General features: G+C 38.8%; 2 protein-coding genes across 5 annotated transcripts in view; one reads left to right on the forward strand and one right to left on the reverse strand.

The window, feature by feature from the left end:
• The window catches only part of LOC109409870 (uncharacterized), a 240,379-nt gene that overhangs the window by 119,716 nt on the left and 105,731 nt on the right, over positions 1–14,932 (reverse strand). The window lies entirely within an intron of this gene.
• On the forward strand, positions 7,259–9,668 carry LOC109409950 (general odorant-binding protein 45). Its single transcript, XM_062860048.1, has one exon. The coding sequence runs from the start codon at positions 7,499–7,501 to the stop codon at positions 8,438–8,440; it is 942 nt and encodes a 313-aa protein (XP_062716032.1). The 5' UTR covers positions 7,259–7,498; the 3' UTR covers positions 8,441–9,668.

The following is a 14,932-nucleotide window of genomic DNA, read 5'->3' on the forward strand; positions in this document are numbered from 1 at the left end:
GGTAGAAATAGTAATAATACCATCGCTTAAGCATATTAGCAATAACAACAAGAGAATCAAATCAGCATAACATCCTCTATACCAGCAGCAGCAACAGCATAATCCACACCTTCAGCAGCAGCAGCAGTAACAGCAACTCAACAGACTACACCATCCCCTCACAGTTACACCCCCACATGACTTTTAGGATGGAAGATAACATGGATAGCTTCAGGATTGGAAACATGGAATTTCGCGTAGGAAAAAAAAATCAATAGTTATGTAGAAAAGGTTTAACTTTCAGGAGGGGAATAGTCATGGATATTTTGGGATAGGATTCACGGAACGTACTATGGTAGGAAGATGAAAAAACTTTTAGGAAGGGTAAACATAATTCACATGACGAATAGACAAGTCCTAAGTCTCCTAACTTTCTTAGGATCAGCACATAGCCCGTATATTGTACGGCTAAGCGCAATTTTCGGAAGGTTCCAGTTTTGATATCGATAGCCCTTTGATATCTCAAGTGCAAAAAACGACGCTGTAGTTGAGTATAATCCTTCACCAGAAAGTTGTAGGAGAAACGGTTCCTCCAACTTATCCGAGATGATCTTGGCCGTCGCGATGAAATCAAAGCGAACCATCCTGATCCAACTTGTACTGGGGCGTTGATCCAAATGCAAAGCATTATCAGGCACGTCGGTTTCGAGATCAGAACAACCTTCAGTATGCTTCACCGCTGGAACAGCATCCGTAGAAATATCGTCGTCGTCCACATCTTCACCAGTTAGCTGATTTCGTGGTGCCTCCAAAAATTCCATTTTGGACGAAAGTGCAGCATCAATTCTACGATGGGTTTCGTCGAAGAGGAGTTCCATTTGCAGCAGTAGATCGTCAAGACTTTTAATCCGATTATCCGCAATCAAATCACGTTTAGGATAGTGTGTTGTTGTTGTTTTGATCATGGTTTCTGCTGAGTGCTCGTCGAATTCGTCAGTCCGAGGTGAGTGTCGTTGGTTCATCTCAATGACAGATAGATGAACAGGGTATGGCCTTTCAACCAAAAGATGGCTGCCAAAGTTACTCGGGATTGTCCAAAATAAATCACAGAAATAATTTCAATGTTATTGTTCGAGCTGTTAATTAACAGACTGCACTTGATTATGACGATATACTCCGGTATGTTGTCCTTTCGATTAACGATGATAAGCAGTAAAAACAGCAGAAAAACAGGTCGAAACACTCAACTGAACTAGGAGCACAAGTTTCACTCACAATTAGAGCACATCCCGAGTAAATTTGGTCACTATTCCAAAGTAAACGATCTACAACACGATCCACCATCGTATTTGAAATACAAGTATAGTTGTATGGAGCCCACTGAACACTGGCAATGGATCCTATACAATTCTCATTAACCACATCCATCACACTAACTTCTTCCAAATTTGTCTATCATATCGTTATCACAAGCAATCTTCCAATACTGTGGCTATCGGCTATCCCGGACGAGCCCCCAAATTGTTAACTTCCAGGAAAATCAAGCCAAAACTATCACGATTTTATAACTCTTTCTTCACCGCATTGTAAAAACGAACGATTTACTGCTAAACTTTATTCGACCGACCATCTCAACAGCTCAGGGCAATCTGCCTTTATTTCAATTACAATTCAAATACAATCAAATTCACTATTCAGGGATGTTCATTTTTCCGCCTAACATTCGGCCAACCTGACCGCCATCCGGCCCCGGATGGTAAATCGTCCTCATCGTCGTCGTCGTCGTCCATGCCGTCTTCATCATTATAAATACTGTTGCCTTGCTGAAGTGTGTTGCGGTTTCTCCTGACAAAATTGTGGATTACCGATAAATCGAACCATTCTTCCATTATTGTAGTAACCAGGCTTGATCGTAGCACGCTTCCAAGTGTTTCTGCGACGCATTCCACATCTTGATCTCGATTTGCGCCTATTATTATACACCGACGGCAGTTTTATTCCACAGCAATTGTTGGTATTCGGCAAACTTAAAATCATTAGCTGCTCATCATCAGAATCGTTACAAATTTTGTTCTGAACTGGGACTTCGATTTCTTCTTTCTGAATACAATTGATCGTGCCACTGCTCTCACACATCTCTTCGTAGCCCATATCTTCACAAGTTTCGTTGTTGACGACCGTTCTATACTGTTCACTGCTACTTCTAGTTTGTTTCGAGCGGGCATTCAGTTCAGCTTTTATTTCTGCGTTTTGACGCTTGAGATCCCACATCTCTTTTTGCATTTGAACTAATTCAAGAGTTAATCTTGCAATTTGGTCACTATTCCAAAGTAAACGATCTACAACACGATCCACCATCGTATTTGAAATACAAGTATAGTTGTATGGAGCCCACTGAACACTGGCAATGGATCCTATACAATTCTCATTAACCACATCCATCACACTAACTTCTTCCAAATTTGTCTATCATATCGTTATCACAAGCAATCTTCCAATACTGTGGCTATCGGCTATCCCGGACGAGCCCCCAAATTGTTAACTTCCAGGAAAATCAAGCCAAAACTACCACGATTTTATAACTCTTTCTTCACCGCATTGTAAAAACGAACGATTTACTGCTAAACTTTATTCGACCGACCATCTCAACAGCTCAGGGCAATCTGCCTTTATTTCAATTACAATTCAAATACAATCAAATTCAATATTCAGGGATGTTCATTTTTCCGCCTAACATACATTCATCCTCAAAGAATTCCTGCTCAAACTTCCTCAAGGGGTCTTACAGAAATTCCTCCAAGGAAATATATAGGAATTGTTTTGAAGATTGTTTTTTTTTATTTGCACCGAAGAATTTGGAATTCATTGAGGTTTCCGACATTGATTTCTTAGAATAATTATCTAGGCGTTTCATAAGTAGTTCTTCAAAAAATCCCTTTGCTTGCAAAATTTCTTCAGGAATCCTTCAAGTAAATACTCATAGTACTCCTAGTACTTCTAGTACTACTTCATAGTACTGTAGTAATCCTTCAAGACCATCATCAAATATGCCTCCAAAATCAACCCAATGATTCTTCCCTAACACATCTTAGAATTCATCTAGGCGATTCTTCAAGGATTTCTTTAGCAATTTGTACAAAAATTCCTACAGACATTTTTACAAGGATTTCTTCGGGAATTTATTCAAATTTCTTTAGAAAATCTCCCAAGCTCCATTCAGGTATGACTCCAAGCATGATCTCAAAAAACCACCATAGATATTTCCATGAGAAACTCCTGCAAGATTCCTTCTTAAAGAAATCTCTAAAATCAATCTTGAAGAAATTCCTTAAGGTCCAACTGAAGGATTTCTTGAATGACTTAATGAACAATTCCGAAGGGGTATTTCTAAACGACTGATTAAAAAAATCCTACAAAAAAATCTCAAAGGAATTCCTGAAGGATTTCTTGAGATTTTTTTGAAGAAATTCCTGAAGAAATGTTAAAGGAAATTGTCCCCAAAACTCGCCAATATCTTGAATTTCATCAATCTGACGCAAAACCTGCATTCAGATGATCGAATAGTATTAAATTCAGCTTTTAATTTATGGAAAAAAGATTTAAAATTGGTTGAACAAAACGCAAGTTATTAGAGTTTTATATTTTAAAAAGTTGTAAAACTCGACCTTGAGATAAAACTAAAAAAACTATTCTACTTTAAATTTTTTGAAGCACGGTTTCGAAATTAGCGCTGAATTATGCTTCGAAAATGTTGGTCGTTGACAGAAGTTCATGACTTTCGTTTTATTTTGTAAACTAATGTAATAGAACTTCAAAATACCCATCTGTGTTCCCCATTCCACTATGGGCCAGAAATCAAAATTTCGCGACAAAAGTCAAAAAAGTTGTTTTTCTAAGATCTAATAATTTTCATATCTGTATGATTGTTTGGGCTATGTTTAATTGTATACGGACTGATTTTTTCGATTTATAACAAAATTGTACCGTTTTTTGTATGGAGAAACTTCTTATGAGCGAAAATTCTCGATTTTGACCAATATTAAGAAAAATGTGATTTGTGGTGAAAAATGTGATTAAAAAAATATAACGCATGCATTTCCTAAAAGTAAATTTAGTATATTTTGCATATTTGATGCACAAATTGCGATTCTTTAAGGTTTAAAAATAAATTTTACAATATTTACTCAAATTTTACGGTTCATTTGCCAATGTGTTAAAAAAGTAGGAGTATTCGACCGTATTCGACATGCAACCGGTCTAGGATGCTAGTTTGGACTCTTCTTTTTCGAATGCTACCGGACTTTTTTGCGGGAATTTGCGGGAAGCCAAGTTAGAGTTATTTTAGTGCTTGCTTTAATTTTACAGTATTTCAAGCTGTGCTTCAATAATCACCCACTCTTGCCATTACGACGCTATGACTTTATGGCTTGCGAAACAATATAAAAAGCAACAAACAACTTTCATTCTGGAAGGTTTTGTTTCAAATATAAATGTGATTATACGCTTTTAAATCGAGACCACAGACTTACTCAATGTGCAAAGTTTCGGTATATCAATCCGTGTGATTAATTAGAATTTTAAATAAACTCAACGTACATACATATGTACATTATTAGTGAAATAAGGAACAAATCCACAGCTCAAGTGAGATTCTAACTCACGACCATTATATGCTACACAAGTGCTTTACCGACTTAGCTACCGAGCCTATTAATGACACGACATTTTAAATATTATAAGGAAAATCAAATATTTTCCCTAATCGCAAATATATCCATCCCACTTGCAGGCTTGTCCACACTGAGCGCAAGAAAATTCTGCTCTTTTGATTTTCACCAAAAAAACCATAGTGTTTATGCAATCTTCTTATCCTACCTGATAAAAGGATGTTTGAATATCCTAAATGACATTTCGAACCGTCAAAAAATCGCACCGCAGTGCCGCACTGAGCGCGCAAAGAGAAATTCACTGGGGTGAATTCACCCGGGTGTAATTCTCTTTGCGCGCACAGTGTGGCACTGCGGTGCGGTTTTTTGACAGTTCAAAATGACATTTAGGTAATTTCAACATCCTTCTATCGGGCAAGATAGGAAGATTGCATAAATACGATGGTTTTGGTGGTGTAAATCAAAAGAGCAAAATTTTCATGCGTTCAGTGCGGACAAGCCTGCCCACTTGTACATATGATAGAAGAGCGAAACACAATTTATTGTTCAAATACCGACTCCAAGTCATTTGGCAGAGTGTCATTTGGCTGATTGCCACTTGGCCGAACGCCATTTGGCCGAACATCATTTGGCTGAATGCCGTTTGGCTGAAGAAGAAACGATCGTGCCACTGTTCACCACGTCAGTATAACCCAAAATAATCCCCTTTGATTAAATGGAGGAAAACTCTCTGATAAAATATTGACAGTTTTAACGCCAACTAATCGCTGAATTGTAAAATAATAAAGAATAGTCAATGAATGGATGAAGGAAAAAGGAAAAATTAATGATGATCAAATTGGCGGCTAGAATGTGAAAAGAGTATTCTGAATTATTCTGAACATAATTCGGCAAAGTGGCATTCTGCCAAATGCCGGATATCTGAAACACCTGAGCAGCGAATTTTTTCACCAAAAACTATACATGCATGACATCTACACATAAATTGAGTTCATTAAAAATCATTATTGACCACACGAATTGATGTACCGAAACTTTGCACTTTGAGTAAGTGTGTGATATTGATTTAAACGTCTACAATCACAGTCTTACCTGAAACGAAACCTTCCAGAAAAATACTCAGTCAACCAGTGATCGTATAGAATGTTGAATAAGATGTTAAAGTGGAGGCGATATGCGTACATTTTACATGCGCCTAAATGGAGGCATGCACGCATATGGCCTCCACTTTATCATCTTATACAACATCTTATACGACTACTGGTTGTCTGGGATAGTAGTATGTTGCTATGTGTATTGTTTCGCAAGCTATAAAAAGATTGCGTCGTAATGGCTAAAGTCTATCTAATAGTGGATGGTTATTAAACCACAGCGTAAAACATTGTAAAATTAACGCATGCGCTTAAATCATTCTATCTTGGTTTGCCGCAAATTCTCGCAAAAAAGTCCGGTAGCATCCGAAAAAGAAGAGTCTCAACTAGCTTCCTAGATCGGTTGCATGTCGAATACGGTCGAATACTTCTACTTTCTGATCAAATTGGTAAATAAACTGTACAATTTGAGTAAACATTGTAAAATTGTAATTTTAAATTAAAGAGAATTTTCGCTTATAAGAAGTTTCTCCATACAAAAAACGATACAATTTTGTTACAAATCGAAAAATTCAATCGGTATACAATCAATCATAGCCCAAACAATCATACATATATGAAAATTGATTGATCTTAAAAAAAAAAAACAACTTTTTTTAATTTTGTCGCGAAATTTAGATTTCTGGCCCATAGTGCATTCCAAAAACTCTTGATAATCACGAAGAGGCCCCTATATACCTATCAGCAGATTGGCAAGTATTGAACTTATACTTATAGGAATCTTTCGCTAATCACAGAACTTTATTCAAACTGGGCCCCCGAATTCAGGGGGCCTCCAAATCAGGGAAGGTTTATAACATTAGACCTGCCCTAATTTGGAGGCCCCCTGAATTCGGGGGCCCGGTGCGGACCGCACCCTCCGCACCCTCCTTGCTACGCCACTGCTTCGGAAAAGTTGCTCCAAACAATATTTTCTACAACTTTTGTGAAGATACAAACCTAGTATCATGAAAAATTAAAAAAATAATTTTTCTATCTCACTTTTAGGGGGGGATTGATCAGCCGCAGTCTAACAACCGATTTGTATTTTCCTAGCACCAAATGACAGCTACAACATCCTTGTAGAACGCGCTTGAATTTCATTTGGATTGGACATTTGGTTTGCGATATATCAGAATAAGAAAACTTAAATAATTTCTTTGTCATAATCGTTTTTGTCGGCTTTCTTACAATTAAGAATGACGTTAGTAAAATATTCATTTTTCATAAACATCAAAAATAGAACAATTTCTTAGAATTTATTTCCTAGAATAACCAAAACGCACAAGAACATGAAATAAATGTGTTGGCTTCGTATAACAGAGGAATAATGATAAGTGTAAGAAGGGTTCTGTTCACCATATAGGTGGATTAAACCATTTTTTAATAAAAAAAAATTATCACTGACTGAAGACATTGCACTACCGCATTGGTATTAATAATTTGCGAATGCAATACGCAGCACGTGTTGCACTATTTTCTTAGTGAAAACAACAACACAACAGCATTATCAAGTAAGCAAAGCATGCGTAGATAGCGCAAGATAAACTGCGAGTAAAGCCTGACTTTGAGCTCACGTGTAGTGTTGTATAAAAAACAAAACGTGCTGAAATTCTAATGTTTTTAGACTTTTCAAAACACAATAGGAATTGGTTTTGCCGTAAAGTTTAAATTCCATTTATAATGAAGTTCAATTCAGTATAGCATACATTTTCCATCGCGATGCTAGTAAAACCTCTCGTTCGTTTCTATTCGCTACTAATCGGTACGCTACTTCTAGTAGAATGCCTAGCTACCGCAGGTCGTCATTCTTCGATATTCAAAAGTATTCGTTCAACGGACGACGAATGTGACCGGTATTCGAATGAACGGAACGGGAACTGCAGTGTCCGCTGCCGCGGTTTGCTACTCCGGTTTTGGGACGACCAACGTGGTAAGCTTGGTTTCTACGCGCTCAAGCAGTTCTACCAACCGGATCCGGAGGATAAATGCTACTTGAATCGAACCATGCGCTGTCTTAAACGAGTTTCTGTTCCCGATGAAAGTTGCCAAAAAGTTGCCCAATATGTTCGATGCTACAAGGATCAATATGGAGAGGAGAATACTGCAATCGCTCGATTTATTCCATTCACCCCAATGCAACAGACTAGAATCCTGATGGAGTGCGCAGCAATTCTGGGGATATCGGAGGATTCCTTGAGAGAGGCAGCAAAGAGTGGCGGCGAAATACCGCAGGAAGCATGTCTGCTTAGGTGCTTCCTGATTCGGCAGGGGTTGTACAGCGAAGCCGGTGGATTCGAATTGGAACGGCTTGAGCTGCAGTGCGGTGGCTACGGAAGCGGCTGGAACCCCGTTGCAGTACAGCAATGCATCGCCAATGTGACAGATTGTGACAGTTGTACGAAGGTGCAGCGGATGGCTAAAAACTGCCTCCAAGTGCACTTCAAAGTGCTGCCAAATCCAAACACTAGTGATGACAAGCTTATTCCGGTCCTAGTGGAGTTTTACGGAAATGTCATTAACGATATCACATTACTGTTGGGTGAGTTTTTGGACCGCCAGGAAGAGGTGATTCTGGATGTACCGTACATTTCTGAAGGTCTTATCGAATACACCTTGAAGTTGGTAGTGCCTGGATTATACTCGGCAAGCCTCGTTGGATAAATGTACGACTCGTGCTGCAAAAATCTTCATTCTGCACCTTGTTGCGTAAACTACTATTGGATGGTATGGTTCGTGCACCTAAAGTAAACAGTGTGATCAACAGAATCACAGGACCATTTTCGTATCCAGTAATGGTCGACGATAAGGACAAAAAAGAAGGAGAAGGAAGATCCTATATTGGATACTCATATTGGAGAATATGAGTATCTCCTGACTCTATCTGGTTACATCATCTCCCTCACTCTATCGATAACGGCTGTTACGGCTATTATTGATATCGACATCGAGCTTCTAAAATATCAGAACGCACACTTGTACATTTACAGATAAAATTATGTTTGCAAAGAACGATCTGAACCGATTGGGAAAATCACTTCTTTCTTAGTATTATTTGTATTACTGTAGTAAATATATAATATATAATATATAATGTGTACGAACGAACTTAACAGACTTAGATGATTGTAAGGCCATGAATTTTAAATAACTGAAATAAAGATCATGCTGTCAAAAACTGTAAATCAGCCCTATTATCTCTACAAACTACGAAGTGGGATAAGTTACTGAATTAGCGATTTTTTTTTCCAAAGGATGCTCAAATGTTTCAGAGGACGGTCGTTATGGTTGGCGTTTTCTTCAATGAAATATCAAGAGCTGCGGGTATCGATGCAATTGGCACAATGGATGCTGCAGCGAGTCCCAGGGTAAAATTCTCCGATGTATATTGCTCCAGTTCGTCAAACCAACCATCAGTTCATGCAAATGGTGTGGATGTCTTTCCGTGTGTTCCTCGATGCCATTGTAGGAAGAGACGTCATTATGCGCCCCGGGATTCGCACAGTAGTTTAACGAGACATGAAGATTTGTCCGGTAAATGAAAATTTGAAGCTTAGCAATCCACCAATCAACAAGGTAAAGTCAAAAACGTTTTTGCCTTTCTCGTACACTAAGTGTACTGGAAAGGCTATATGTTCACTCCAAAAACGACTTTTTGATAGAAAGCCCGGAGGGTCAAGTCACATATACCAATCAACTCAGCTCGACGAATTGAGGTGATGTCTGTGTGTGTATGTGTGTGTACAAAAAAACTCACATCACTTTTTGGCAGTAAACCTCAACCGATTTTAATGACCGACGGTTCATTCGATGCGGAATCTGGTCCCATTGTTTCCTATTGAAAATGGTTCGGATCGGTCCAGCCGTTCCGGAGTTATGGCCATTTAGGTGTTCCGGAACGGTACCCCAGGAAGGATCCAGATATGAAAATGCATCAAACTTATGCATGCGACACATCAAACCACGGCATTTTCGATAACCTGATGAGCGGTAAGCAGTAAAATAGTCTCAGACCATATCTGAACCGGTAGTGTTCCCGAACCGGTTCTGGGCGTCCCGCTGGAAGTGGCCAAATATACAATTGTACCAAACCCATGCAAGGGACACATCAAACCACGGCATTTTAGATGACCTGATGGACAATGAGCAGGAAAATCATCTCAGACCATATCTGAACCGGTTGTGTCCCGAAACCGGTTCTAGGCGTCCCGCTGGAAGTGGCCAAATATACAATTGAACCAAACCCATGCATGCGGCACATCAAACCACGGCATTTTCGATGACCTGATGGATAATGAGCAGAAAAATCATCTCAGACCATATCTGAACCGGTAGTGTTCCGAAACCGGTTCTAGGCGTCCCGCTGGAAGTGGCCGAATATACAATTGAACCAAACCTATGCATGCGGCACATCAAACCACGGCATTTTCGATGACCTGATGGACAATGAGCAGGAAAATCATCTCAGACCATATCTGAACCGGTTGTGTCCCGAAACCGGTTCTAGGCGTCCCGCTGGAAGTGGCCAAATATACAATTGAACCAAACCCATGCATGCGGCACATCAAACCACGGCATTTTCGATAACCTGATGAGCGGCAAGCTGGAAAATCATCTCAAACCATATCTGAACCGGTAGTGTTCCGGAACCGGTTCTAGTCGTCCCGCTGGATGTGGCCAAATATACAATTGAACCAAACCCATGCATGCGGCACATCAAACCACGGCATTTTCGTTAACCTGATGAGCGGTAAGCAGGAAAATCATCTCAAACCATATCTGAACCGGTAGTGTTCCGGAACCGGTTCTAGTCGTCCCGCTGGATGTGGCCAAATATACAATTGAACCAAACCCATGCATGCGGCACATCAAACCACGGCATTTTCGATGACCTGATGGATAAGGAGCAGGAAAATCATCTCAGACCATATCTGAACCGGTAGTGTTCCGGAACCGGTTCTAGGCGTCCCGCTGGAAGTGGCCAAATATACAATTGAACCAAACCTATACATGCGACACATCAAACCACGGCATTTTAAATGACCTGATGGACAAAGAGCAGGAAAACCATCTCAGACCATATCTGAACCAGTAGTGTTCCGGAACCCGTTCCGGGGTTCCCGCCGAAGTGGTTAAATCTGAAAGAGAAACAAACCCGTACATGCGTCACATCAAATAGCGGCTTTTTAGATTACCTAATGAACGGCCAGCAAGTGTTTCGGAATCGGTTTTGAGTGGCCGGAAGAGGCCAAATGTAAAAGTAAACCAGATCCAGACATGTGACACATCAAATCGTGGCTTTTGCGATAATCTGATGAACAGTTAGCTTGAAAATAGCCTTACGTCACACTAAAGACAACTGGTAGTGTTCCGGAATTGGTTCCGAGAGTCCCGTCGAAATTGTCAAACCCTGCATGTGTTACCTTCAATTTGCAGCGTTTTTGGTTAACCGATGAGCAGTTAACAAGACAATAATGTTAGACCATATTTGGTTCAGCCGGTAGTTACCCGGAATCAGATGCGGGTAATAAAATGTAAAATTTAACCAAACCCATGGATGCGGTACATCAAATCGCGACCAGTCTTGTAAACATTCGACACTTTTTACTACCTTCATTTCGTTGCCGCAGTCGGTGTCAGTCGGCTTTGTTACATTCGTGCGCTATCGTTACCTCTTACCTACACACAACACGAGCAGTAGAACGAAGATCAATAAACATAAGAAAGGGTCAAATCAATGTCATCTGACACGATGACATGTGTCTAATTCTAGCTTTACGCATAGATTTTCAGCCAAATCCGATTATGAATGTTAATATTAGTTTAATATTGCATGTTGCATTGAATACGACACTCAGATGGGCAACATAGCTCTTATTATGGAAGAAGACAGGAATAACAAAAGCCGAACCATCTCCCGAAGTCGCTATCGTGGTGAAGTGCATTCGTTTGACATTTTTGTTTCGAACAGTAGTTTGATTGCTTGTGTTGCGAATGTCAGAGTCAAAGGAGGCCGAATATCTACGAAAAGGTTCAAATGACTGTGATCTCTAACAAGACTGATCACGACTTATCGACAACCTGATGGAAAAATAGGGTCAGACCACAATAGATTCCCGGTAGTGTTGCGGGTTCAGCTGTGGCTTCGAAAGTGGTTAGAAGTAAAAGTGAAGCAAACCCATTCATGCGATATATCAAATCGCGGTGATTAGGTAAAGGTGAATAAATAGCAATAAAATATTCTCAGACCATAATTGGGACAACCGGTAGTGTCATGGTCCATGACTCATGGAATCAGATCCGGCTTTCCCACCGGCAATTACCAAATATAAAAATGAACCAAACCCATACATACGACACATCAGATCGCAGATTTTTTGATAATCTAATGAACGATTAGCAAGAAAATAGCCTTAGATCACATTAGAGACTAGCTGTTGTGTAACAGAACCAACGTTCATGTGAAAAATTAAATCGTGGCTTTGTTTAATGGCCTGATAAACATTAGGTATGAACAACAGTGACGAATAGGTCTAAGTTCTCATATATGAGAACAAAATATAGACAAAACTAAAGCGATCTCATCAAATCGTTCCATTTCAGATTCCTAAGGTGTAAATTTATAGCAGGATGGGTCAACGTTGAATGGAAAAATAAGAATTTGATCGCGTCAACAGAAGATGGTGGCTGTTTTAAGGAATTTTGAGCTCTAAAACTATGTAAAATAAGTGTATTTGGTATGGGAAATATGTTTGGAGTCCACCAGAGTATCCAAAATAGCGGTCCAAAGTCCAAGATAATGGCCCAGTATTCAAGTTAGTGCCTATTTTATAGGATTTTTAATTCTTGCATTATGGGCATATTTTGTATGAAAATATGTCCAGAATTCAAAATTTGTAATCAGAAAACCCAAGATGTGCGCTGTTTCACAAGGTCTGCAATATGACTATAGTTTGAACGGGGAAGAATGCCGGTCTTCGTCCAAAACTGGTAACCAGAAAATCATAAACACCATGCCAAAAATCAATACGGCGACTATTTTATGTAATTTTAGGTGCAGAGTCCAAAAATGAATACCAGAACATCTAAGATGGTGTCTCAATGTTCAAGATGGCGGTTAGTTTAATTGGGGTAGATATCCGGAGTCATAAAATGATGACCGGAAAATCTAAAATGACGTTTCAAAATTTTGCGGCTTCATGACACTTGTTTGGTTTGAGTTTTGGATCGTTGTCTTATATTTTCTGAATATTGGATGTTATGCTAATACAAAATGTATCCATATTGAGTAGATTTAGCAAGCAGTTTTCATTTTGTATTTATGTCAATGTCACCAACATGTCGCTCGGGTTTTGTTGAAAGGATATTTTAAAGCACGAGAAAGGCACCATCACCGCTAGGTGGATTAATTAGGGTTTTTCATATTAGTTCGGATCTTTTAAACCTAATCAAAGAGAATACAGATAAAATATATTTTCGGATCAAACGGCAAATTTTTTAGAAATTTTCAAAAGGTATTATTTGTTTTATGAAAAACCTTCGAACCCAGAGATAAATTATGAAATGATAATTTCGTTAAAAAAGGCAAACCGTTTCATTATAAATTAAAGAGACTATCATATGATCAAAAGAATAGAAAAAAACAGATTTATCCACCTAGTGGTGATAGTGCCTTTCTCGTCGAATATGTACTCATGATCTTTCCGTCGACGCAATCAATCTTGCATTAGAGTCAGTGATCAGCCCTAAATCTCTGGGCTTTGGTAACGGACGAGATTTAGGAAATGCTCATAACAGCGATCTGGGACTGTACCACCTAAGAATTTCTGAATCATGAGAATGCTTTATTTAGAAAATCAAGAATTTTATCAAGGTCATCATCGAATTGGGGCACTTATTCCTACATTATGTTCAACGTATGGGCAGAGCTGAAAGTATCAGTACCTTCAGTTGACTGCTTGACCACCTTCACTGGAGGCTGATTCATACCAAGATGACAATAGGGTAAAACTTTTTTCACAGATCACTTTGACAAAGTTCTATCTGCACACTTTATGCTATATTTTATTAGGGTAAAAAATCAAACTTTGAACTAGTCAAATTGTAATCTTAATTTGAATCATTTCGGAATTCATTAGAGCGACGTACTTTTCAGGCAAATATTGTCCCGAAAAAGATGTTAAACAGCTTTCCGTAATATAACCTGATAACATGGAATTCAGAAGCATTGAAAAAGCGTTCTTGTCATGGAAAACAGGCAATTGAAAAATCACTGTGATTTCACCTATTTCCCCCCAGAGAAAGCGCATTTTCGGTGCACTCGTACAGCTCATGCATTGTATCACACGTATAATATGTGAGTACGTCAAATGAAAGCTTATTTATCGTAGAATCGACCAACCGAATAATATTCCGCATTATTTGACATAAAATTATCAAATTTAAGTAATTCTTACTTGGAGAATGTTGTCTTAAGTTGAACCATTTGTAATCTAAATTTGAACTAGTAAACGAGGGCGAGCTTCCAGTGTTGGCCTGCAGACTTGCGCTAGTGGTTGTTTTGTTTACTCTTGGGGGATGAAATATTCCAAATTTAGTTTCCAAGTTCCCGAAGAGTTTAGAACATTCTTAGTTGAAATTCCACTGTCTAATGAAAAATAGTTATGGAAATTAGCAGATCCATGTGTTTTTCTATTGTTCAGTACAAAATTGGCTGTAGTGGGAGATGCTCGAGCTGCTGCCGCCAGTAGTTCAAATTAAGATTAAAATTGGTTCAAATTATGATTACGATGGTTCAAATATAGATTAAAATCATTGTTGACGAATAATCGATTTTTTCAATGAAATGCGGTGCAAATACTAAATTTTTACCACTCAACAGCTTATACCCGTGGCTTTTATGTACATAAGATTTTGCCGTAGTAATTTATTTCCATGTGGGAGAAAAAATCACTCAAAATTTGCGCTTCTTCGGAAAGCCGCAATTTGGTTCAAGTTTTGATTACCTACCCTATCATTGGTTACAAAATTCATGTAGATTTTGTAATGTAGTTATTTTAATTGCCAATGCTATATCACATTCAAATATCAACCACATTACAGAGCTCGCCCTCCAGTCACATCAAAACTTTGCGCAGTAACTTCAGACGCAAATAA

The sequence above is a fragment of the Aedes albopictus genome, chromosome 3 (assembly GCF_035046485.1).
Source record: "Aedes albopictus strain Foshan chromosome 3, AalbF5, whole genome shotgun sequence".
Taxonomy (NCBI): Eukaryota; Metazoa; Arthropoda; class Insecta; order Diptera; family Culicidae; genus Aedes; species Aedes albopictus.

Excerpts from the sequence above, each read along its gene's own strand:
- LOC109409950 (XM_062860048.1), top strand. The coding sequence starts at position 7,499 with ATGCTAGTAAAACCTCTCGTTCGTTTCTATTCGCTACTAATCGGTACG.